This window comes from Gobius niger, assembly GCF_951799975.1.
Source record: "Gobius niger genome assembly, chromosome: 13".
NCBI lineage: Eukaryota > Metazoa > Chordata > Actinopteri > Gobiiformes > Gobiidae > Gobius > Gobius niger.
The window spans coordinates 5,600,866-5,628,555 of NC_136864.1; the positions used below are offsets into that span (position 1 = coordinate 5,600,866).

General features: G+C 39.9%; 2 protein-coding genes across 2 annotated transcripts in view; both read left to right on the forward strand.

The window, feature by feature from the left end:
- Nucleotides 1–27,690, forward strand: part of sdr39u1 (short chain dehydrogenase/reductase family 39U, member 1) — a 185,131-nt gene that overhangs the window by 51,403 nt on the left and 106,038 nt on the right. The gene's annotated exons all lie outside the window — the stretch shown is intronic.
- Nucleotides 123–27,293, forward strand: myadmb (myeloid associated differentiation marker b). Its single transcript, XM_079569882.1, has 2 exons — nt 123–131; nt 26,266–27,293. The coding sequence occupies exon 2, from the start codon at nt 26,320–26,322 to the stop codon at nt 27,199–27,201; it is 882 nt and encodes a 293-aa protein (XP_079426008.1). The 5' UTR covers nt 123–131; nt 26,266–26,319; the 3' UTR covers nt 27,202–27,293.

Genomic DNA, 27,690 nt, shown 5'->3' on the forward strand with positions numbered 1-27,690 from the left:
ATAGTCCACAGCGCGCGATGCTTTAGAGCCAAACCTGCACTTTTTCTTCCTCCGAGGAGACGAGGCTCTGCGCGCGCGACGAGAGACCCCCCGAGAGGCGCAACGACGCAACAAACCGCAAACACAACGAGGTAATGACGCTTTCAACGCAATCCTCGCGCGCACTTGCTACTTCTCTGTCATTTAAAGTTGATATTTCTGAGGCTGCGCCAATAATGGGTCGCTTCTTGTCACAACTTGTTGCGCCTTGTGCCATCACGCCTCTCACCTAGAACACAATGGGCGCGTGTGTGCGTGTGTTTTGCTGTAAAAAAAAAAAAAAAGAAGAAGTCTCGTGGGGGAATTTTGCATCGTATAAACACGTGTAGTAAGCAAAAATTGGGAAAAATGTGCCAAACGCTTAACCACAGACAGGGCTCCAGCTCCATTAACATCAGAAAGCGGGCATTTTAGTTGGATACAAGACAATAAAAAGTTAATTTATCATCATTAAATTAGGCTAAACTGTTTTTATTTCACTACAGGACTATTTGAGATTTCTGTTTTGCCTGACACATTATTTTCCTGATCAGTGGATGATTGAATAGTCTGCTGCTGTATTAGTTTGTATGAGTGGGCAGTAGTTTGGAGGCAGAAGGGCGCGGCTTTAGTCACACCCACTCATGTTACCCGTGAATGAATTACTCCTGGGCTTCTCCCCATCACAAAATCGTCAAAAATAGCAAAATGCTTCGGTAGCATTTTTTATTTTTATTTTTTTAAATGTCGACAAGTGAGTCATTGTTCCCCTTAATGTCATGGTCACGCTTTTGAGTGACATTCAATGATGTAAGCTTTCTGAACTTTAGAACTGTCAAGCATTTATCCTACTGGGAACCTGTTAAAATACGATTTCCGAGATCGATTAGATGCTGTGTTGATGATAATTTTGTCAGTCAGTTGTTCGACAGAAGAAGCATCTGTTTCTCCACCGTCACTTCAATAAATGCTGAATTATAATTTGATTTTTCTTCTACAACGTTAAAAGGACTATACTCAGTTTAAATATTAATATAATATTTTAAAGGGGGGGTATTATGCAAAATCGACTTTTTCAACCTTTACATCATGTTATTATGTCATTCCCTCATTAAAAACATGCCTGAAGTGTTGCCTTGGCACATTCACGTATTTTTGAGTAATCTGTAAAAACTCTGATAGGTTTGCCTGAGTCCTCCTAGGAACGCCCCCACCTCCTGGAGACGCCTCTGAGCTTTCGTCACCAGCCGAGTAACTTAAAGAGACAGAGGCCTATTTCAAGACATTCACTACAGCCATTTTGAGAAAGCAATTTTATACAATGCAGTTATTCTAATTTACTGCATTTACAGACCAACAGAAGGTTTGGTCATCATTGTAGTGTGATATAGACTGGTGCTATGTGATTGAAAAAAGCATAATGCCCCCTCTTTAAACATTAATATAATATTTTAATATAAGTATTTTCCTCCCCCTATTTGCTCCATGTCCTAATGTGTAGAATGAGCTCAGACCTGTTCACCACAACTGGCTCTAAAATCCTGCACTGTCTCAAAAATTGTTGCTTCGGGTCCGAAGTGCCGACATGCACGAACTTAAAGTGATAGTCTGGAAGTCTAAATGTTTTACAAGTTTTATAAAATGCGCAAAATTGACTGCCTGGTCTTACATTTTGATGTAAGGTAAGTATATATTTATATATATATTATTTTGTGTAAAGTCCCTCCTTCATGGATCTCAGCAACTAATCAGGGTCTGGTATCCTCCCGCGTTGACCAATGAGACGAGCTTTCCCTGTGAACCAATCTGTCTGGCCCTATCAGGGTCAAGGGGGAGGAGCTTGATTGCTTACTTTTGAAAATTCTGTTCCTGCTCTCCTCATTTTCTAAGTTATACTTTATTAATCTCTGTAGAGAAGCTAGTTCTCTGCATTTGACCCGTCCTCAGTGTCACTGGGCGACCTGTCTGAGCAGTGACCCGTCTCCATGATGTGGAGCCAGACTGGTGGTCAGAAACACCTGGCTGGAGGATTAACCTATTGCACATGTTTTTACCACTAACCTACACAGACATGGGGAGAACGTGCAAACTCCACACAGAAAGGCCCCGTCCAGGTGGGAATCAAACCCGGGACCTTCGAGCGCTAACCACTGCTTCACCGTGCCTATTTTGCAAACTAAAAAGGGGAGGATTGGATTATCTCCTTTCAAATTTCACTCTATCTCTCCTCACTTTGCAAACTTACAGACTATCGCTTTAATGTTGAAGCTGTCGTTACGCATGAGACCTGAGGTGGCAGTAGTGAGTATAAAATGACCAACTTGCATCTGGTCTCTTTAATACTTTAACGTTAGCTTCATGCTATATATGCTAACGCTAGCGATGACGAGTCAAACATCCACATGGACCCGATTTTGGCTTGACTTTGTGTGTGTGTGATAACAGGGCTTCACAGCTCGAAGGTCCCGGGTTCGATTCCCACCTGGACGGGGCCTTTCTGTGTGGAGTTTGCATGTTCTCCCCGTGTCTGCATAGGTTTCCTCCAGGTACTCCGGTTTCCCCTCCCACTAAAACATGTACAAAATACATAATTTTAACATTTTTAATCTCTGTATAGCCCCTTTAACCTCTTAACTCCCGCCTGAACCGAGAGGATCTTTTTCCTCACGTCATCAGATGTTTTTTTTCCATCATTTTTTTGTTGGGTATTCAACTCATTTGTGTAACTTTTTTGTCAATTTTTTTTAATCACATTTTTGTCCTTTTTTCGTCATTTTTTAAAATCACATTTTTGTCAAATTTTGGACATTTTTTCATCATTTTTTAAAATCCATTTTTGGTCATTTCTTTGTCACATTTTGGACATTTTTTGTCACATTTTTGTCATTTTTTCATCATTTTTTTTAAATCATTTTTTTGTAATTTTTTGTCAATGTTTTGTAATTTTTTTGTCAAATTTTTATCACATTTTTGTCCTTTTTTCTTAATTTTTTTATCACATTTTTGTCACATTTTGTCACATTTTTGTCATTTTTTCGTCAATTACTTGTGACATTTTTGTGACATTTTTGCCACTTTTTCATCAATTTTTCGTCACTTTTTTTTTCAATGTTTTCTCATTTTTTTTGTCACATTTCCATCATTGTTTTCGTCTCAGTTTTGTTGCTATTTTCACAGCTTTTTTCCAGAAGCTTTTGGACTGGGGTAAAGCCTAACTGGAGAAAATGTGCTCGGTTCCGGTGGGAGTTAAGGGGTTAATGCCTTGATTGTTGGTAATTTTACTGCCCTGAGGAAACCCTTGATAAATATGCTGTCAATGGCTAAAAAGAGTGAAAAATTGTGATTTCCGTGAGAGGTTTTCTTCCCCCTCAGCGAGGCCACGCCTCCTTGTATGACGATGCATTGCCCGCCTGCACCTAATGCATGTTGTGTTTGTGACCTTGGGCAAGAGTCATAACATCCTTCGTGTTATGCCTCTAATGTTTGCATAAAATGGAGGATGAACAGTTTTTACTTTTCTTCTACTATCAAATCTAAAGCAGAAAGTTGTTCCATCACTATTATGAAGAAAATGTGCTGACCTTACGTGTCCCCTTTGGCTAAACCACGACCCCTCCTTGTGTTGGGACTTCGGCTCGGAAAGTTCTCGATTTTTATAATTTTTCCTTGGCGCGGTACAATGGGTCTTGGTTGTGACTGGCTCTTGACGCCTAAAAAGGTCTGGGGTGTGTCCTTCGCCTCTCGTCTCTGGGTCGGTCCCTGGATTCTCATTCATTCACGACTGACTCTGCTGTTATTTGGTAAAGTTGTCGAGCACTAGAGTTGAAGAATTGTAGTTTGTGGAAGTTAAGCCGGTAGGTAGTGGACTCTCACCAAAAAAACCTCCTGATGTTGTTTGGAATTGATAATATCTCAACTTAATGGTTCTAAAAGTCAAAAAAGTTGCTGTGCTTCTGTTTTTTGTGTCACTTTTTTGCATTTTTGTGTTTCTTTTGTGACTTTTTCCCCCTGTTTTTGTTTCTTCGTCATTGCCTTTTTTGCTGCTTTTATATTGCGCTTCCATCCTTGTTTTCGTTGCTATTTTGATGCTTTTTTGTGTGACGTTTTTAGATTTGGGTGAAGCCAAACTGGAGCAAATGTGCTTGGTTTAGGCGGGGGTTAAGAGGTTATGGAAAAAATGACATTAATACTTGAATGATAAGATTAAATCTAAAGTTTGAGTCTGGTCTCAGATCAGATCAAACCTCTTCTTGCTAACGGAACAAGCACATTTGTCTTAATTCAGCTCATTTTGTATCATTTCAAGTGAAAAATAAATCTTTTTAAAAGCAAATTTAACTTGTCTGATTTCGGATTTATGCTTGTTCCATTAGCATTTTTATCTTTTCTTAATTCAAGCGATTTTAAGTCATTTATTTCATTTAAGACAGTCTTCCACAGAACTCTGACGCTGATGCAAAACCAACTTACGGTATTCAGCTTTTAACTATACCAGGGGTGTCAAACACATTTTGGGTCGGCTGAAATTCAGCTCCCACGGCCGGTCGCAGGCCGAATAGAGAAAACTTTTTCTAATTAATGAATAATAATGAGCTGTGATTTGGTCAAAGCTCCAACTTAACTGTAGCTTCATTAAAAACAACGGCTTACACTTGTATTGCACATGACTGTCCATTTACCACGTGGCTATAATGTGTTGTTCATATCCTGAGCTCTTACTATGTCAGTGCCCTCTGCTGGACACGGGTGGAACTCTTTCCTTTTTTTAAATGTAATGCCCCCTGGTGGCTAGAATGAGCATTCTGGTTATTCTTTAAATTATGTCATTCCCTCATTAAAAACATGTCTGAAGTTTTGCCTTGGCACATTCACGTATTTTTGAGTAATCTGTAAAAACTCTGATGGCGGCCATTTTAGGGATAGGTCTGCCTGAGTCCTCCTAGAAACGCCCCCACCTCCTGGAGACGCCTCCGAGCTTTCGTCACCAGCCGAGTAACCAACCACTGCTCCTCAGCAGAACCCCCTCCCCACTGATGCCACAGACAGCGTGTGGAGGGGGCGTGTCGGAAAGAGTCAGAGGTTCTTAAAGAGACAGAGGCCTATTTCAAGACATTCACTACAGCCATTTTGAGAGAGCAATGTTATACAAGGCAGTTATTCTAATTTACTGCAGTTACAGACCAACAGAAGGTTTGGTCATCATTGTAGTGTGATATAGACTGGTGCTATGTGATTGAAAAAGGCATAATACACCCTCTTTAAAAATTCATAACTCCGCACATGAATGGGCTTTTTTTTACATACTCTGGAATTCATGCTCTACAGGGCAGGGGCCGGATTAAATCATCTCCATATGGCCGTATGTTTGACACCCCTGAACTATACAATAACGCTGTTCCCTCATAAAAAACTAGGGATGCACCGATACCGATACCAGTATCGGGTTTTGGACCGATACCACATGCTTGTACTCATACTTGTACTGATTCATGAGGTCCTGATACCAGAAACCGATACCATTTGACGTGTGGCCGGCGCTCCTACAGGACGCAGCTCTGAGGAGAGAAAATAGCAACAAACTGGAGAATTCTTCAGTGTAAATACAATAATCCACATAGAGCTGACTTTACTACAGACTGCGCTCTCTAAATCAGAGTCTGTGCTGGATTTAACCAGAGCTTAATGTTGTTAGCGCTGCAGCGTCTGCAGTGTTTACAACATACAGGCTAATGTTGCTAATGTCGCTAACTAGCCGATATCTCGCAGCTAACAGTTGTGGCGATTCTTATGCCGTTTTATGCCCAGGGGTTTATTCATCTGAAAAACTAACCCAGCGACTAAAAAGTCCTCAGAACACACACATTAAAGACATACAGCATGTTTATATTGAGCGAAAATGAGCTGCAGCAAAACAATCAAAATGCTGTAGCTATAAACAGCTATAATTTCAATTGTGATGAGTCGTTCCTTAAATGATCAAATGTAGATGAAGGTGCAGTTTTAAAAGTAATATCGCACTTAAATAATAGTAAATCTAAAGATGTTTTTGCCATTGACACTGTGTTTTTAAAAGAGTACAAGGACATTTTAACCCCAGTGCTAACTAAAGTCATAAATCAGTCTATAAATGAGAGTAAGTTGGTGCAGCGCAGCTTGTGGAACATCTTGATTACACTGCTGCATTACATCCTCTCCAGTTTGGTTTCAGAAAACGATACTCAACGGAGACTGCATGCTGCTACTTAATAGAGGAAATAAAGTCCAGTCTGGATAGTGGAGGAGTTGTAGGGTCTTTCTTGACTTGCGTAAGGCCTTTGATACAGTAAATCATGAACTACTGATAGATAAGTTAACACATTTCTCCATAAGCACAAGTACAATAAAATGGATTCAATCTTACCTCTGTGCACGGCAACAGTGTGTATCAGTAAATAATGTATCATCTCCCTTACGAGCATGCACTATGGGAGTGCCGCAGGGTTCTATATTAGGGCCCTTGCTGTTTTCTCTTTATATTAATGACTTTCCATCTGTATGTATAAATGCCAAAATGATAATGTATGCTGATGACACTGTGGTGTATATTCATGGGAAAACTGTTAAAGAGGTTACCCAAAAGTTAACCGAGGAAATGAAAAACATTTCTATTTGGTTGAAAAACTCTCATTTAACCTTGAATATTGACAAAACGGTTTCTATGTTTTTCACAAATCGCTCTAAATCCTCACTATGTGAGACTGGACCAAAAATCACCATTGAAGGTCAGGAAATCTCAAATGTAGACCAAATTAAATATTTAGGTGTAATTCTGGACCCAAATTTAAATTTCAAAAAACATATAAAAAAATTAACCAACACGTTGAAATTTAACATAGCGAATTTTAGATATATTAGAAACTCTTTGACTATAGATGCTTCTAATCTTTATCTAAATGCGATGATAATCCCGCACTTTCGCTACTGCATGACGAGTTGGTCGCAGGCCTGTAAAACAGCATTAAGGCCCCTGGAGTCATTGTACAAAAGTTCTCTTAAAGTTCATGACAAAAAATCTCGCTTATATCATCACTGTCACATTCTTAAAAAACATAGTATATTAAGTTTTGAAAACATAATCATATATTCAAATCTCTGTCTGTTGTTCAAGATAATTAATGGTACTGCAGCTCCTCCATTAAAAAAGTTTATTTCACTGAGCTCAGAAATTTCATCTCGAGCCACTCGGTCGACTGTTCGGGGCGAGTGTAGGACCCCCCAGTGTAAATCCGCAGCTCCGCTTTCTCCAGTGTGGCCATCAAACAGTGGAATATGTTGCCGACAGAGCTGACCACATGTGTAAATTTTAACACTTTTTCACACCAGGCTAAAAAATGGCTTATTTTAAAACAAACTTGTTCCCATAATGTCCTGTAATTGGTGTGTATGCAAGAGCGTGCAATCTAATGCTTTGAATGAATGAAGTGTGTGTTGATTTTAATGCTGTTTTTGGGGAAATGTATTATTCTGTATTAGTATTTTTATGACTTTGTTGACATCAGTCTGCCCAGGGACTACAGGTGGAAATTAGCACAAGTGCTATAACCTGGTACAATGCATCTCTCCCTTTGAGGTTAATGTATATTGTACACTGTCCCTGTTCAAATAAATAAATAAACTAAAACTAAAATAAACACGCGAGAAAATCTACACGGAGCTGAGCTGAGTGAAAAAAAAAATAGCATCTGTTAATTTCTGATATAACTTCTCTTAAAAGCCTACTTTACTCAAGGAAATGTAAATGAGTAAATTAACTAATTACTAATCAATCTGCTGTGAAAGTGCCTTGTACTCGTATCGGCATTCGGTATCAGCAAGTACTTCAGTCAAAGTACTCGTACAGTTTTGAGTAATCCTGTTCACTTTGGCAATTTCTACAGCTGTGGTGCTTTGATCTTTATTCCCTGGATTTTCCTGCGTAACAGATCTTCTGCCGTATTCTCCGAAACCATTTCAAGACCGTACTTTTACTTTAAACTGCAAATGTCGCTGATTTAGGAAAGCTACAACTCAAATTTAACCTTTTGCATCTTGTTTTCGCCTGTGTTTGCAAAAAAAAAGGACCTCAGTGTAACATGGCTTGTTGCGATGTGGATATTGTGTCTGACTTAACGATATATCGACCATTTGCTTCACCACATACTTAAACTTTCTCTCAGCGTTGTCCATTGTTGCCATGTCAGGCCACCGCATTCCTCACGAAAATGTCGCAAATGCCAAAATGTTTAGCGCGACTTGGAAAACAAGCGAATATCTGCATTACCCAGACATACGCGGGCAGAGGCAGACAGTGGCCATGTTGTGCCCCGGCGCAGGACGGACTAAGCGCATTACCAGAGAAATTGAGTTAGCGCTGGTTGTCGTGTCTTAGCAACGAAAACAAGCCGCTCTCATGACCGCAGTAAACATTAAGATGATGGCTGCCTTGGTTTTCGCAACAGCAGTGTGTCCTCACGTGGCCTGGGTCACGTTGTCTGGTCAAAGTGTTACAACGAGGTCAACGTGAGGTCGTTTCATCATCTACGGTTGGAGATTTGTTGTACAAGGAGCGACTTCCCCCTCAGCCGTGTCACTGGGGAATGTTAGTCGTCTGCATCTGTTTATTGTGTTTATCAACATTTTCAAGCACCAAATACCACCTCATATTACATAATATTATAATATAATAACATAATAGAATCATTTTAACCATTTTGCATTTAAAGAGGGGGTGTTATGCTTTTTTCAATCACATAGCACCAGTCTATATCACACTACAATGATGACCAAACCTTCTGTAGGTCTGTAAATGCAGTAAATTAGAATAACTGCCTTGTATAAAATTGCTCTCTCAAAATGGCTGTAGTGAATGTCTTGAAATGTGCCAAGGCAACACTTCAGGCATGTTTTTAATGAGGTAATGACATAATAACATGATGTAAAGCTTGAAAAAGTCAATTTTGCATGATAACACCCCTTTAAATAAACCTATATTTGAGCAGCATCAGCTTCGTGGTTGTATAAGCTACGTGGCGGCGGAGTGATCTGCTAGAAAATAGTCCCTCAAAATGCGATCATTCATGTGATGCAAGGTCAGTTTTATTCCAAAAATTATTCTATCGACACAGACATTTATATGGTTAGTCTGGTGTTATAAGTGATTTGCCTCAGGTGCTCTGTGGAGCGGGTCAGACTGTTTTCAATGCAGGTTAGCTGATATCGTGGAAATGTGCAAGCCTTGCACTAGCCTAGCGCCACAAAATTCTTCAAATATAAGAACTGCATGAATCACACAAAAAAATATCTCCAGAAATCAGCAGCACTCTGGATAACTAGGAAATTAGGCCCTATGTCAAAAATCCTGAAATATCCCTTTAATAGCTTATCTGAATTTGAAATATCCCGATATATATGGTCTAATTCCATATCTTAAAGGGGGGTATTATGCAAAATCGACTTTTTCAAGCTTAACATCATGTTATTCTGTCATTCCCTCATTAAAAACATGCCTGAAGTGTTGCCTTGGCACATTCACGTATTTTGAGTAATCTGTAAAAACTCTGATGGCGGCCATTTTAGGGATAGGTTTGCCTGAGTCCTCCTAGGAACGCCCCCACCTCCTGGAGACGCCTCCGAGCTTTCGTCACCAGCCGAGTAACCAACCACTGCTCCTCAGCAGAACCCCCTCCCCACTGATGCCACAGACAGCGTGTGGAGGGGGCGTGTCTGAAAGGGTCAGAGGTTCTTAAAGAGACAGAGGCCTATTTCAAGACATTCGCTACAGCCATTTTGAGAGAGCAATTTTATACAAGGCAGTTATTCTAATTTACTGCATTTACAGCAACAGAAGGTTTCGTCATCATTGTAGTGTTATATAGACTGGTGCTGTGTGTGATTGACAAAAGCATAATACCCCCTCTTTAATTAAAAATAAATCGATATATCTTAAATGTCGATATATCGCCCAGCCCTAGGAGCAAAGCTGTCCTTGCGCCAGACAGAAGATTGGGCCCTATGTCTAAGAAAAGACCAAACTTAAATGTATTATTAAAGTATAAATGAAATCTTCAATGAATAAAGGCGTCATTTGCAAATAATCCTATAGTCCCGACTTATGGAGAGCACTGGGGGTTTTGTTTTCTGTTGTGGCTGTACAGGTGTCAGGCACCTTAAGAGCGTGTAGTGTTTGAACCAGAAGAGCGTAACGGCGTAAAGAAAACCATGTGATGTGATTTAGGAATGTGCAGCTTCACAATGAAAAGTCACGTATGGTTTCAGAGCGAAGAATCCACTGAGCAAACATGACGCGAGCTTCGAAATATGCTGCTTGTGTAAATCAGTTTGTCAAAGGAGAAAATATATTGCAGGAATGTGGGTGATTTAAGTTTGCTTTTCACTCGGGTGATGTTTCCACACAATTAAGGAAAAGAGGCAACAACTGTCTGCAAATGATTGTTCTGTCAAAAAAGCTTTGTGTCGCCTGCTGCTGTTGAGCTGATTCTTCAGTTTGTTCTGGATAAATCTGTGAAAAATTGAGCGCAATAAAAAAGAGCTCCTGACTGGACAATTCACTTAAATGGTGCAAAATCAACTTTTTAGAGCTTTTTTTTTTTTACAATGTTTAAATGTTGTTCTCTTGTGACAAACCTGGAGCTTCAAGCCGCAAGCAGGAAATATTTTCCTTACTTGTCGATTCCCGGAACAAAAACACTTGCCATAGCTTCCCGTTCCTCAGCCAAGAGCAGCGTTGATTAGAAGTTCAGCCATAATCTTTCACCCGTCTCACTTTTGCGTTTACTGCTAGAGACGCCTCTAGTCCCTGTTGGCGACTATATATTGGCCGCAGGGTTCAAAGTGTGGGAAAAGCCGGAAATTACGGTAGTTGCTGCTAGCATTAGCATGCTGCCATTAAAACTAACTCAGCGATTGAATTCTCTGGGTTCTGTGCTTCAAAATGACATGCAGCATGTAATTTAATTGTGTTTAAAGAGGGGGTATTATGTTTTTTTCAATTACATAGCACCAGTCTATATCACACTACAATGATGACCAAACCTTCTGTTGGTCTGTAAATGCAGTAAATTAGAATAACTGCCTTGTATAAAATTGCTCTCTCAAAATGGCTGTAGTGAATGTCTTGAAATAGGCCTCCGACACGCCCCCTCCACACGCTGTCTGTGGCATCAGTGGGGAGGGGGTTCTGCTGAGGAGCAGTGGTTGGTTACTCGGCTGGTGACGAAAGCTCGGCGTCTCCAGGAGGTGGGGGCGTTCCTAGGAGGACTCAGGCAAACCTATCCCTAAAATGGCCGCCATCAGTTTTTACAGATTACTCAAAAATACGTGAATGTGCCAAGGCAACACTTCAGGCATGTTTTTCGATTTTGCATAATACCCCCCTTTAACAAACTTGTAGCAACTAACTCATTTTCATCGCGATCTTTCTCTGTTCCCCTGAGGCCGAGGGAGTTGTGGGAGGACTCGTTTTAAAGCCCTGACTTTGCTCTTTCCAAGGCAAAAAAACTCAAAGAACTCTCCATCTCTTTCAGTCCCTGAGGTATCATAATTCTGTGTTATATGTTTTATGTTGCACGATTTTACCGAGAAATAATGCTAGTTTGTAAACCTGTTCCAAACAACGGAACAACTGATTCCATACAGGTTGCCAGATCTATTCTTTCCTCATGTTCTCTCTTTATTGAAAGAGCTGCCCAGCAAAGGGGAGCAAGAGGAGGGCTGTGAGAGGGGCTTATGGGGGACAAAGTGTGAAGCTACTGGATGTTTTGTTTCAGCTGTTTTAGATCAATATTGTGTTTCCTGTAAGATAGTGATAACGATGTGTTTGAGATTAATGTGTTATGTGGAAAGGCCGTTCCTAACATTCTACAGTTTTTTGAGTGTGTCAAAGGTGGAAAGGCAAGCACGTCTTTAGTTTCAACACTGGTGAAAAGCATTCCATAAAAACCTACTCTCGCATCATCTGCAGCATCTAAACACTGCCTGGTTTCCCCTCATATAAAGCAGCGACTCTCGACTTTCACACAGCAGAAATAGCAGCTGGCCCTCGTCCTCCTCAGACATTGTTGCCGCCAGATTCATAAAGTGACGAGTGCGCGGCGTTGGGAGGGTTCGGAAAAAGCGCGCCCCAAAGCCCCGGTGACTCACTCGAACTGGGGGGGGGAGGGAGAAGGAGGGACGAGGGAAGCCCTGGTCTGACCACAGTTTACATTAAGGGGAGATGGAGTGGAATAGTCCGGCCGTGAGTCACCGACGGCCTCTGGGCTCCAAAAGAGAACCATTAAATGTCTCGGATTGAGAGAAATAGAAACGAAAATAGAAACTAGAAACTAGACACAGTCGTCAGTTGTTAAAAAGGCGACGCCAGATAAGCTCAATGTTTATCAGTGCATTTGTTTGCATTTTCTTTTTAGGTTTATTGTGGGATATTTTAAGTACTTTTTAACCTCTTAACTCCCACCTGAACGGATCCCATTTTCTCCAGTTTTGCTTTAACCTAATCAAAAAGCTTCTTGGGAAAAAAGCACCAAAACAGCCACAAAAAAATAAAGAAAACAAGGATGTAAACACAACAAAAAAGTGACAAAAACTCAACAAAAAAATTACAAAAATTTAACAAAAATGTGACAAAAATTCAACAAAAATGTGACAAAAACTCAACAAAAAAATGACAAAAACTCAACAAAAAAATGACAAAAATTCAACAAAAATGTGACAAAAACTCAACAAAAATGTGACAAAAACTCAACAAAAAAATGACAAAAACTCAACAAAGATGTGACCAAAATAAAAATAAAAAAACACATAAAAAAGGTGACACAACACAGCAACAACGCGAGGAAAAAGATCAGTTTTGTGGGTCTTAGCTTTCAAATGAGGTGTTACACAGGCCTATAGCCAAAGAGGACAGAATGTATTTGGTTCAGGCGGGTTAAACAGAGGTTAAACAGCCTGGTCCTGGGATTGAAGACTTTAACAGGATGTTTCTCAGTCGTCCTTGGACTAATTTTAACCTTTTAAAAACTCTGAGAAATGTTTAAATCTCAAACGTTTAAAGCCGCTCTGCTTTTTCAAACGCGCTCCAGAGAGAGAGAGAGAAATGTCGGTTTTACAGCTCTTCGCTGCGCAAGACCACGCCCCCTCGGACTAAAAAAAGAAGAAAAGAAACGCAATAACATATAAAATGTCCAGATCGTTTCACTTCTGTTCATCACAGAGCCATCAAAATCACACATAAGGTGTATTAGAGTGTCTAGTTTCATATATATAAAAAAACGCACTCAACCTGTTAAACTACTTAAAATAGTCGCCACAAAAATGGTCACACACTTTAATATTTAGTTGTAGAGCCTTTAACTTTGATTACAATACCCATTCGCTGTGTTTTTGTTTCAATAAACTTCTACGAAAGATCCAGTGTTGCACCAAGATCTTGTACTGATGATGGGAGAGTGTGAGCACTGCGCAAAGCCTCCTCCAGCACATCCCAGAGATTCTCAATGGGGTTAAGATCTGGACACTGTGGTGGACCACCCATCTCATGCTCCCTTAAGCACTCTTTCACAATGTGAGCCCCATGAATCCCGGCTTTATCATCTTGGAATAGACTTTTCTTACTGTTTTCCAAGCATTGTTCCCTCAATGAACCTCTGACAGCATTTATTTACCTTTGTACTTTAAACTATTAACGAAAAGCTTGATTAAAAATTGTTTTCAAAGGTCGGCCGTGCTCAGTATTAAATCAATCAAATCTTACAATTATCTGGCAACCCTATTCACTAAACGTATACAAGAATCCCACATGTTTCAGCCTGAGGTCTTCACATAGTAAGAAAGAGGCTGTGGCTCCGCGTCTTCTCACAGTAGTGACCGAACATGTGTGCGCTGAAATGAAAAAGGCCCGGAGTGAAAATAAGTTGGCAGAAGTGACAGAGTTCTCAGTTGTTCGGCTGCAGACAGACTGTAAAGCATTTGGAAAGAATTAGACGCTCGGAAAATGTTACATGAAAACGCAGAACGAGGGACGGAGCAGACGAGAGGAGAAACTGTGGAGGCAGAGCAACAAAGCTCAAGTTTTTTATTTATGATACTTTTAACTCACTTCATTTAGAACCTTGAGCACAAAGAATGAGATCAGCCGACGACCTGAACATCCTGGATGACCCGGTTATTCCATCTGTGGATTTCATCTTCCCTGATGTAGCATATTCCAAGATGAAAGAGTGGCTCAGGGAACATGGATCTAAACTCTGACAAGCTACATAAACCTCTTAACCTCTTATCACCCGCCAAAACCAAATCCATTCTCTCCTCTATGCCATTGTCGTCACTTTTTATTTCCCTTATGTGTTTTTGTCACTTTTTTATTATTTTTTTGCTGCTCTTCTGTCACTTTTTTGCTGGATTTTTTTTTTTTTCTGCTGGATTATTTTTTTTTTTTTGCTGGATTTTTGTCATTTTTTGCTGGATTTTTGTCATTTTTTCTGTTGGATTTTTGTCTTTTTTTTTTGCTGGATTTTTGGCATTTTTCTGCTGGATTTTTGTCATTTTTTCTGCTGGATTTTTGTCTTTTTTTTTGCTGGATTTTTGTCATTTTTTGCTGGATTTTTGTCACTTTTTTGTTCAGTTTGTGTCATTTTTGACGCTTTTTGGGGTCACTTTTTAGCTTTTTTTGTTGCGTTTACATCCTCATGTTGTTAGCTTTTAGATTTGGAGAATTTGGAGAAAACATGTTCAGGTGGGAGTTAAGAGGTTAACCCCCACTCAGACCTAACACATTTACTTCAGTTCAGCTTTACCCAAATCTAAAAGCTTCTCGACTGGAGAGCTTAATTAGGCCAATGTAACGCCTCATTTGAAAGCTACGAACTACAAAACTGATCTAAACACTTTCTTGTTCAGTTTTTGTCATCTTTTTGCTCTGCTGTAATACTTGCCTTGAAGCAAGTATTACAGCACAGACTTGAACTATATCGATCTATGGTCTAATTCCATATCTCATATGTCGATATATTAGGCAATTATGGAGTAAAAAAAAAAATCACAATTATTTTCCCCATTTTGATCGATCTCGATTTTCGATTAGATTTGTTTTGTTTAACCTCTTAACTCCCTGTTCAACTCATTTTTGTAACTTTTTTGTCATTTCTTTGTCATTTTTTCTCACATTTTTGTCTTTTTGTCAAATCTTTGTAATTTTTTTTTTCAAATTTTGTCAAATTTTTGTCATTTTTTGTGTGACTTTTTTTTTTTTTTTTTATCCTTTTTTTCATCACTTTCTTGTCAATTTTTTCTCACTTTTTTGTCACATTTCCATCATTATTTTTCATCTCAGCTTTGTTGCTTTTTCACAGCTTTTTTCCAGAAGCTTTTGGACTCCAGCCAAACTGGAGAAAATGTGCAAAGGAGACACAAAAAATTGGAATGTCAGAAACAGACAACAAGCACATGTTTAGCCTTAAAAAACAACTTATTATTTACATAAAGAAATGAGTAAACCGCGCATTTATTAGTCAAAATTCCACATCACATCACTAAAAAGGGTCAACAGAAACTATCTTTTATGAAGAAACTGGTGTCCTTTCAAGTGGATAAAACCATGTTGAAAATGTTTCACAGAGCTTTTGTGGAGAGTGTTCTGACTTTCTGTATCATCTGCTGGTACGGGGCAATGACTGAGGCACAAAAGAACTCCCTTAGGAAAATATGTACAGTCGCAGCAAAATCCTAGGTGTTCCTCTGAAGGGTCTGCAGGACATTTATTTTGCTCGAGCTCTAGATAAAGCAGACATCATATTATCTAATATTATCTGCCCTCAGGTCGAAGGTACAGGTGCGCCGCCCTGACTAAAAACACGACCAGGCAGTCATTTGTGCCACAAGCCATTTTACAATTAAACAAACCAACAATTTGAAGTAACCAACAGGGATTTTTCTGGCCGTGGTTTGTTCTTTGTATGTTTGGATCTGTCTGCTGTGGTCATTTTTGTATTTGTGTATCTCCACTCACTGCAAATGAATTTCCCCACGGGGACAATACATTTCTACTACTACTACTAAAAATCCACATGGTCCAAATAGCAGCATCAATAGTTTTCCTCTTCGAAGGTAAACTCTTCATCCCTGTGTTGGTCCTGGTCCTCTGAGGCTTCTCACTTGTTTCTGTTTTGCCCTTTAGACGAGTTAGGACAACTTTGTACACGTAAAACCACCAGGTCCTCTTTGTGCCGCATGTGCCATCCTGTGCTTCCTGTTTGTTTCCCTGGGATTGACCTTTATTAAAATCACGATATATCTTAAATATCGACATATCGCCCGGCCCTAATTGTAAATATCTCTTATTTCCAAGCGCCCCCTCCTTTACTCCCCTCTGTAGCCTCCTAACATCCATCCTCACTCACTCCCTCCCCCCTCCCCCCTCCTCGCCCCGGCCTTCAGCCTACAATTATCCCCCGTGCCACGCAAACCACTCAAAATAAACCTATAGCTCACGGAAAAATCAATCGCGCCACTTTTCCCGCCATTACTCCTGCTTATGAAATCAAGTCAGGAGAGGCCGGGGGAAGGCGCCCAAGGAACGTGGGTTTAAAAAAAAAAAAAAAAAGTAGCAAAAATAAGCTTCGGTTTAGTGTGGAAACGTGGTTATTCGGAGTCGATGGAAAACACAACAGGATTCTGCTGAGAAGGGGGCACTTCCCAAAAGGACAGGAGTTGGAAATAGGTTTAAAACAGGATGTGAGCTCACACTCCGCCTGTATAAGGGAGCGCAGACATTTGTCAACTTGTGCTTAGGTCTTTGTTTTAGTTACAAGGGGTCCTTTCAGCCGGTTTAGACCTGGCTTTGACCTGGTCCTGGTTTAGACAATGCACACTCAAGTCCTGTAAAAGCAGACCCACCGCCGAACTCTCGACTTTATTGATTTGTTACAGGAAATGATGTTGTTGCAGCAGACAGGCCCTATACCTGATTTTTATCATAATAGTGAAAGAGAGAGAGCAAGAAAATGTAATTAAAGGCCCTACACCAGACATCTGTGAGAATAACACTGTGCATAAAGGGTTTGAATCAGGTTCATGAACTTGCAGGATCGTTTTTCATCATTTCGGAGACGGTGATCCTGAAAAGTGATTCTGCAAGTTGTGAAACGTTCATCTGAACTCATCCTTGAGGAACTGGGATGTTAACGTCTTAACTCCCGCCTGAACCGAGAGGATCTTTTTCCCCATGTCATCAGATTTTTTTTCCATCATTTTTTTGTTGGGTATTCAACTCATTTTTGTAACTTTTTGGTCATTTTTTGGTCATTTTTTTGTCACATTTTTGTCATTTTTCAACAATTTTTTCATCAATTTTTTATCAACATTTTGTTATTTTTTTGTCCATTTTGGTAATTTTTTCGTCCATTTTTTTGTCAATTTCATTCGTGACATTTTTGCCACTTTTTCATCAATTTTTCATCACTTTTTTGTCACATTTCCATCATTGTTTTCATCTCAGTTTTGTTGCCATTTTCACAGCTTTTTTCCAGAAGTTTTTGGACTGGGGTAAAGCCAAACTGGAGAAAATGTGCTCGGTTCAGGTGGGAGTTAAGGGGTTAAAGTGTTAGGAAAGTTAGGTTTTCGGCCATCACTGTGGGACTATATGGTTTAAATATTAAGTATTTTCCTCCCCCTACATGTTCCAGCCATGTCCTAATGTGTAGAATGAGTCCAAACCTGTTCACCACAACTGCCTCCACAATCCTGCACTCAAGAAGTTGTTAGTTCGGGTCTGAAGTGCCGTCATGCACAAGCTTAATCTAGAAGGTGCAGTTACACGTATGGCCTGAAGTGGCAGTAGTGAGTATAACATGGCCAACTTGCATCTAGTCTCTTTAAGGCAGGGGTTAAAAGGTTTGAACAGATCTCTAATTTTATAAAACAGCTTTAAAGGCCTGGATGCATCAGCTGTTTGCCTTCCATTTACCTAAACATCTGGCAGCGATCACTTGTATTGGTGCTGCGTATGGGAACAGGTTGAATATTAAAAAAGAGTCTGTGTTTGGCTCTGAACTCCCACCAGTCCAACAGGTGACAGAGGGAGGGACACTCTCAAAGCTCAAGGCCATCGAGCCGGACTCCCTCCCTCTCCCTTCATGCCCTGTGCAAGTCTTTGTCATCTTTCTCTTTCATTACAAGTTGTCGGGGCCTTGGGGGCGGGGCTTAACGGTGCACTGTGCAACTTTTTATGTAAAAAACGAAAAAAAGATAAAAGTTGATATTAATACGCATTTGACCTTTCAGTGACTCGGCAGATGCTTGGGTGGTTAGCATAGAGCCTTTACTTACCCTCTCAATGGCCCATCAGACGCTCTGCTCTTTAGGTTTTCATGTATCCATGGTTACATATACATTCCATTATGAAAACCTACCAGAAATAAAAAAAAATAAAAAAAATAAAAAAAAATCGACCCTGAAGCATCATAGATACAGACGGCGTCTCTGGAATCGCCCATATATGGTCATGTTTTAAAACAGTTAAGGGGGGAAACAATTTGGAGAAAAATCAAAACTTTTTTTAATTATTCAAAAACTACTTTAACCCCTTAACTCCCACCTGAACCGAGCACATTTTCTAAAAAAAAATTACCAAAATGTGCCAAAAAAATGACCAAAAATTGATAAAAATGTGACCAAAAAATGACCAAAAAAAATTGATAAAAAATGTGATAAAAAATTGGCGAAAAAAATGACAAAAATGTGACAAAAAAATGACAAAAAAGTTACAAAAATGAGTTGAGTACCCAACAAAAAAATGATGGAAAAAAATCTGATGACATGAGGAAAAAGATCCTCTCGGTTCAGGTGGGAGTTAAGAGGTTTACAAATGCTGAATATAGTTTTCTACTAAATAAAGAAACAAAGACATGGGGAGGAGCAAAGTGGTTCAACAGCCCATAAAGACATAAATAACGGCTAACGCTAGCTTAGCGCTAGCTACGACTGCCGTTTTTTCACTTCTACTGAACAATCTGCTGTGTATAAATATCCATATGGACCCGATATATAGACTTTACTTTATTTGTATGTGATAAATAAGTTTATAACTTGCCAGAACATGGCTTAAAAGAGTGAAAAGCTGCGTTTCCCAAAAGATTCTATGTCCCCCCTTGGCGAGGCCACGCCCCCTTCTATGACGAGATGCCGTCTGTATCTATAGGAGCCACTGGGATGGGAGGTAAAGGAGCAAAGCTAACCACACATACAGCTGTCGGGTCACTGAAAGGTCAAAAACACACTAATATCAACTTTTTTTCCTTTTTTTTTTACATAAAAATTTGCATAGTTCACCCCAGTAGCAAGACGTCCTTTGAAGTATGAAATGTCAAAGCCCAAACGTCTCTGATTTTACTGAGACCTGGAGACTCGCATTATCTCCAGGGGATGTTTCAGAGACTTTCTCCATGACCAGCCCCAACTCGACTCAACTAGTCTTTAACCTCTTAACTCCCGCCTGAACCGAGAGGATCTTTTTCCTCACGTCATCAGATTTTTTTCCCATCATTTTTTGTTGGGTATTCAACTCATTTTTGTAACTTTTTTGTCATTTTTTGTCACATTTTTGTCATTTTTTCGTCAATTTTTTATCACATTTTTGTCACATTTCTTTGTCATTTTTTTGGTCATTTTTTGTCCATTTTTTGGTCAAATTTTCATCGCATTTTTTCAATTTTTTTTGTCATTTTTTGACACATTTTTGTAATTTTTTCGTCATATTTTTGTCACTTTTTTGTCATTTTTGGGTCAATTTTTGGTCAATTTCTTGTGACATTTTTGCCACTTTTTTATCAATTTTTCATTACTTTTTTGTCAATGTTTCTCACTTTTTTGTCACATTTCCATCATTGTTTTCATCTCAGTTTTGTCGCTATTTTCACAGCTTTTTTCCAGAAGCTTTTGGACTGGGGTAAAGCCAAACTGGAGAAAATGTGCTCTGTTCAGGTGGGAGTTCAGAGGTTAACTAGTCTCCAAGTAAATAGGATGTAAAGAAACCCCCTTCAGAGAGCGCCCAGCCACTCTCCAGAAGATCCCGAGTTCATAGTCACAGATTTTATACATGGTTTTGGGGGAAATATTTATCATCCCAAACCTTGATTCTGTCCAACAACACACACATTTCTGACCATGTTTTATCGTTTCCCCCTGGTCCTTCCAGCTGCAGAGTGTAGGTGTCTAATGGCTCTAATGTAAACTGTTTACAACATCTGTGTGTGTTTGGCGTCGAGCAGAGCCGACCGGGACAGAGCGGCCAAAGGGAGAGGAGTGAAACGAGGATGTAAAGGGAGGGGCGCGTCTGCGGTCAGTGTTCCTACAGTGAAAACCACTGCATTATCATAACTTTAATTGGGTTCGGTTGTGTAAAACAGACATCCGTTTGGAGAGAAGACTGAATTCAACCAGACAAAGAATTGATCAATGAGAGCAGCACGTTTTCTCAGATGCTTTATATTTCTAACAATAATTACAAGAAAGAAAGTGTGTCCAAAATGATAATTAAACCTGTTCCAATGAAAACAGTTATTGAAGAACCTGGAGAATGTGCATACTTCACTTACAGGCTGTTGAATCGAACCTTGGACATTGCTGGGAAGGGAAATCTTAACCACAGCGTCACCCAGCCAAACTCACGGCTCAAGTGCATCTCTAAATATTTATTTGAGTGAGCCTCGGCTAATTCGGACTGGAAACAAACTGATTGGTGCAGGTAAACTATAGTCTTGAGGGTGAAATTGGTCTCGTTTTTATTTGATTTCATCCATTTACTGTTAAACCTCTTAACTCCCGCCTGAACCGAGAGGATCTTTTTCCTCACGTCATCAGTTTTTTATCCATCATTTTTTTTTGTTGGGTATTCAACTCATTTTTGTAACTTTTTTGTCATTTTTTATCACATTTTTGTCATTTTTACGTCAATTTTTACTATTTTTTTAAATACATTTTTAATACATTTTTGGTCTTTTTTTGTCACTTTTTTGTCCAATCTTTATCAAATTTTTGTAATTTTTTTGTCACATTTTGTAACTTTTTGTCATTTCTCGTGACATTTTTGTGACATTTTTGCCTCAAGTGGTCATTTTTGTGCTCACTATTGCCACCTCAGGTCATACATGTAACTGCACCTTCTATATTAAGCTCGTGCATGACGGCACTTCAGACCCGAAGTAACACCTTTTTGAGCGACAGTGCAGGATTTTAGAGGCAGTTGTGGTGAACAGGTCTGAGCTCATTCTACACATTAGGAACATGTAGTAGTAATGTAGAAGGTGCAGTTACACGTATGACCTGAGGTGGCAGCAGTGAGTATGAAATGGCTAAACTTGCATCTAGCCCCTTTAAAGGCAACAAATAATCGTTTGAATAATGATTATTATTTTTTCAATAATAGAGCAGCCCTAATGCTACATATGCTAACGTTAGCTATAAGTGGTGTTTTTTCGCTTCTACTGAACAATTTACTGTGGCAAAACCTAATTATGTTTATTATCCGCCAGAAAACTGGTTGTATTGTGAACCATATAGAAGCAGTCTCCACTCATCTCCAATAGACAGTCTGCGTGTTGGATGAACAGGAGCAACAAGACCATACTTGGAGCTCTGAGTCGCAGCATCTCTCCGTGCAGTTCTTTATTGCTCCTGTAACTGGGCTTAGCCGGGGCTGCGATACATTAGCCGTGTTCTGCGTGTGTGTGGTCTCTGCTGCTCTCGTTGTGTTGTTGGTCGTCTGGCGTCTGCTTTCAAGTTACAATTCCTCAAAATAGCAGACCATTTGCATAACTGGGGATTAGGAACGGCTTGGGCTCGGTTTTACTGGACCACCTGCCGGGCATAAGTGGGGCAAACGAGAGGGAGCTTTGTCACTTATAGTTTGAATAAGGGATTTCACACAGTCTAATTTAGGATAACTGTGAAGTGGACATTACTGCCACCTCTGGTCTTACGCGTAACTGCAGCTTCTATATAAACCTCTTAACTCCCACCTGAACGGATCCCATTTTCTCCAGTTTGGCTTTACCCTAATCAAAAAGCTTCTTGGGGAAAAAAGCACCAAAACAGCCAAAAAAAAATGAAGAAAACAAGAAAACAAGGCTGTAAATGCAACAAAAAAATGACAAAAATTCAACAAAAATTCAACAAAAACTCAACAAAAAAATGACAAAAATTCAACAAAAATGTGACAAAAACTCAACAAAAACATTACAAAAATTCAACAAAAACATGACAAAAAAGTGACAAAAACTCAACAAAAAATGACAAAAATTCAAAAAAATGTGACAAAAACTCAACAAAAAAATGACAAAAATTCAACAAAAATGTGACAAAAACTCAACAAAAAAATGATAAAAATTCAACAAAAATGTGACAAAAACTCAACAAAAAATGGCAAAAACTCAACAAAAAATGACAAAAACTCAACAAAAAATGACAAAAACTCAACAAAAAATGACAAAAATTCAACAAATAATGACAAAAACTCAACAAAAAATGACAAAAACTCAACAAAAATGTGACAAAAACTCAACAAAAAATGTGACAAAAACTCACCAAAAAAATGACAAAAACTCAACAAAAAATGACAAAAACTCAACTAAAAAATGACAAAAACTCAACAAAAATGTGACAAAAATAGAGGCAGTTGTGGTGAACAAGTCTAAGCTCATTCTACACATTAGGAGAAGGCTGGAACATGTAGGGGGAGGAAAATACTTAATTTTAACAGTCCCTTTATGTGGACTTTAGTCTTTTGCGACAAGGTTGATTATAGGCAACTTTTATGTTACTTTGGGTAAAAATAAATAAAGCATTACATAAGACGAAAGGGAAAAGAATGCAGTAAGGTTACATAGGGTTGATGTACACAGTTCCCAGCCCTCTGTCCCGTGTGGGAGTGTGGGAGGAGGTCGTTCTGAGGCTGATGACAGACAAAGTGTGGGCCCAGAGTGGAACCGCGCCTCGAATTTTAACCCTCCATCATCCAGGAATTTCCAAACACCGGGAGAGGAGAGTCATATACGCTCAGCTCTGCTCAGAGGCCTGGCCCTGAGGATTGTTCTTGTGTTATGTTTACCATGAGTGTAAGGTCTATATACCAGGGGGAACACCATGCGAGTGTGTGGAGGTTAATGGAGTGAGGCAGAGGTGACACAGAGGAAGCATTCTCCGTAAATCAGATGGTTTCCCTGCTTTCACTTGTTGTTGCTTTAACCATTCATAAAAGCACAATAGCCGCTCTGTGCCTCGGTAATGGGCTGTGGGAGGTGGGAGCTGTGGGGCGCCCCTAGTGGTGACATTTGGACTGAACACCATGACGCTGTTGTTTTTAGCCTCTTAGCTCCCGCCTGAACCGAGAGGATCTTTTTCCTCACGTCATCAGATTTTTTTTTTACCATAATTTTTTTGTTGGTTATTCAACTCATTTTTGTAACTTTTTTGTCATTTTTTCGTCCATTTTTTTTCTTATCACATTTTTGTCATTTTTTTTTATCACATTTTTGTCATTTTTCTTGTCACATTTTGTCACATTTTGTCACATTTTTGTCATTTTTTTGTCACATTTTTGTCATTTTTTTGTCACATTTTTGTCATTTTTTTGTCACATTTTTGTCATTTTTTGTCACATTTTGTCATTTTTTATCATTTTTTTGGTCAAATTTTTATCACATTTTGTTGTTTTTTCGTAATTTTTTTATCACATTTTTGTCATTTTTTGTCACATTTTTGTCCTTTTTTTGTCACGTTTTTGTCATTTTTTGTCACATTTTTGTCATTTTTTTGGTCACATTTATGTCATTTTTTGTCACATTTTGTCATTTTTTTAATCAATTTTTTGACATTTTTTTGGTCAAATTTTTATCACATTTTTGTAATTTTTTTGTCAATTTTTTGTGACATTTTTGTGACATTTTTGCCACTTTTTCATTAATTTTTCCTCACTTTTTTGTCAATGTTTTCTCACTTTTTTGTCACATTTCCATCATTGTTTTCGTCTCAGTTTTGTTGCTCTTTTCACAGCTTTTTTCCAGAAGCTTTTGGACTGGGGTAAAGCCAAACTGGAGAAAATGTGCTCGGTTCAGGTGGGAGTTAAGGGGTTAATTCTCTGTGAGAGTAAGGGGTAATAGAGTTTGAGTTTGAGGAGTAAATTTGGACCACAGCTACCCGCACCCGCTGCGAGCCGTCCCATCACCACAACCGAGCTTCAAGATGCAGTAAAATAAAGTAGTTTCCGTCCAAATGGGACACTTGACACCTGTGGAATAAGCCATTTTATATCTTTATTCAGGAAAAACACATCATCCTTAAAAGTTCTCCGTTAATAATGCAGTGCAATATCACAGCAGTTTGTCCATTTCGCAGCTTCAACAGCACAAGAAGAAACAGCCAAAGTGAGCAGGGTTACTCAAAACTGTACCACAATACAGCTACTCAGTACTTAGTATAGAGACCATTTCTCCCCAACACTGGATATGCATATTGTATTTAGCGCTTTAGCAAATGTGAACAGTGAACTTGCTAAACAGCTCAGGGGAGAGTTTGCTTCACCTCTGGCTTATAACGTTGTGACCGTCATGTCTGGTGTCCGTTGTCCTTGTCCATATCCTTTGTCATTCATTCAGTTTCATTTTGAAATCTTATTCCAGACTTCCTCCTGTGTTTCCCACTGATCACCTGCTTCTCCCCTGATGTGTCACACCTGTGTGTCCTTGTCCTCCTGCCGTCAGCATTTGTCTGAATCTTCCCCTTAGTGTTTGTCAGATTGTATTTGTCCTTGTTCAGGGAATCAAATCAATCAATCAATCAAATTTTATTTGTATAGCGCCCAACAACAACCAGAAGGTGCCCAGAGCGCTTTCCAGGATAAAAACAAGAATCACAGTAGACAACAATAAATACAAAAACACATAAAAACAGCAGTCGAGTCGGTGGCTATGTATCGAAAGCTTTTCTGAAAAGATGTGTCTTCAACTGTGATTTAAAAACACTCACCTCAGTGATGTTTCGAGGCTGTACCGGACGTGCGTTCCACAGCTTTGGGCCTTGAGCGGCAAATGACCAAAATCATTTTGTTTGTTCTGGGTTTTGACTGTTCTGTGTTTGGGCTTTGCCCTTATGCAGCTCTCTGGAAATCTTTGTTAAAATTCTCCTTTGTGACCACTTTAATAGAAAATATTGAGCCACGCATTTGAATCTTCTGTGCTTAGTCTAATAGTGACATGACGACATAAAAAAGTGACATTTGAACGAGAGGCCGACTGATACGGGTTTTTCTAAGGCCAATGTCTGTGGAAGATTTTTTTTTTTAAACAATATTTTTGGCCTATTTTCCCAAAGGTCTGGTTTATAATCCTAAAATATAGTAAAAATATAAATACTTGGTCACTTCAGCAGAGGTCATAGTTTCTGTGCCAGCTTTGATTAGCTGCCGTTAGCATTAGCATACTGTTGCTAGCCACGGCATTTTGCGTGGCGATCATCAAATGCAAAGACTAACTCAGCGATTACATTCCCCAGGTTCTGTGCTTCAAAAAGTCCATGTTCACTTAGGTTTAGTGAAACAAGTGTTAATTTTGACAACATATTTTAATTTAGTCTTAGTCTTTTGACGAAAATGTAATTCGATTTTAGTCTAGTTTTAGTCAAAAAAATATCAAGTAATTTTAGTCAACTAAATTTAAGACGAATTTAGTCGACTTTGCATTTATAATATTAATTATAATCATATTTAATCTTGTTCTTCTGCTTCATGGAGCTGCTTCACATGAACAAAGCTCAGAGTTGATCCTTTGGCAGAGACGATCTGAGGCTCTTTCAGACGGTCAATAGAAGTTTGAATGATTTTAGTCTCTCCCTTTCATTTTTATTTAGTCTTATTTTAGTCGACTAAAATATCTGCACATTTTAGTCATAGTTTTAGTCTCATGAAAAACTTTTAATTTAGTTCTAGTCCAATTTTAGTCGTCAAAAATCTCACTTTGTCTAAAATTAACACTAAATATTTTAGTCGACGAAATTAACACTGAGTGAAACTAACTTTAGTCAAACTTGTAGCTCAAGATCACTCAAGATATCGGTGCTAGATTAGCCGATATTCGTTCCGGGCCGATATATCAGTCGACCTCCTAATTTGAAGCCAAAGAATTAACTTTTAGTGGCCTGACTTTTTTCTAACTTTCTTGTTAACAGACTCTTCGTCAAACCTTTGGACCGTCTCCCCTGACTCTGCTCGGACTCCCCGTCATGGCTATCGTCCTGCAGTCCACGCCCCTGTTCTGGACCCGCCTGGCCGCGCTCGCCTTCTCCTGCGTGGCCTTCGCGGTGGCGGTCCACGGCGGCCGCCTCTTCCACGGCACGGGCGACTGGTGCATCTTCTGCTGGGCCTTCAGCTTCGCCGGCACGCTCCTCGTCCTGCTGGTGGAGCTCTTCGGCCTCCAGACCCGCTCGCCCGTCTCCTGGAAGAACTTCCCCATCACCTTCGCCTGCTACGCCACGCTCCTCTGCCTCTCCGCCTCCATCATCTTCCCGCTGTACTACCTCAAGGGCAACACGGGGCCGAGCGAGATCCGCGACTACCGCATCGTGACCACCGTCTTCTCCTGCCTGGCCACCATCGCCTACATGACCGAGGTGAGCATCAGCAAGGCGCGCCCGGGCGAGGTCGCCGGGTACATGGCCACCGCGCCGGGTCTCCTCAAAGTCTGCGAGACGTTCATCGCCTGCATCATCTTCGTCTTCGTCAGCGACCCCGTCCTGTACGACCGCATAGACGCCGTCAAGTACTGCTTCGCCGTCTACTGCATCTGCTTCATCCTGTCCGCCGGCATCATCGTGCTGTGCGTCTGCGAGTGCACGGGCTGCCTGCCGTTCCCGTTCGCGCGCTTCCTCTCGGGCTACGCCATGCTGGCCGTGCTCCTGTACCTCTCGGCGACCATCGTCTGGCCGCTGTTCCACTTCGACCCCAAGCACGGCGGGCAGAAGGACCGGCCCAGCACCTGCAGCGGCACGCACGGCCTCTGCATCTGGGATAAGGTGATGGCCGTGGCAGTCCTCACCGCGCTCAACTTCGTCCTGTACTTGGCCGATCTCATCTACTCCACTCGCTTGGTGTTCGTGAGCTCCTAAGGAAAGAGAAACGTACGCAAAAGCTGGCTGTAGGCTTCGGAGAGAGTTGAACTTTCGGTCAGGCAAAACGGAGATGGGACTGGGGGGGTTTTATTTCCCGTTTTTCAACCAGATATTTTAGAAGAAATGTTTAACCCCTTAACTCCCACCTGAACCGAGCACATTTTCTCCAGTTTAGCTCTACACCAAATCAAAAGCTTCTGGAAAAAAGGTGAGAAAATACCGACAGAACTGAGATGAAACAATGATGAATATGTGACAAAAAAGTGAGAAAACTTAGACAAAAAGCTGACAAAAATTGACCAAAAATTTACAAAAAAACTGACAAAAATGTTACAAAAATGTGACAAAAAATTGACAGAAAGTGACAAAAAAATGACGAAAAATTGACAAAAAATTGATGAAAAAATAACAAAAAAGTGGAAAAAAATTGACAAAAAAATGATGAAAAAGTATGAAAAAGTGGAAAAAATGTCATAAAAATGGACA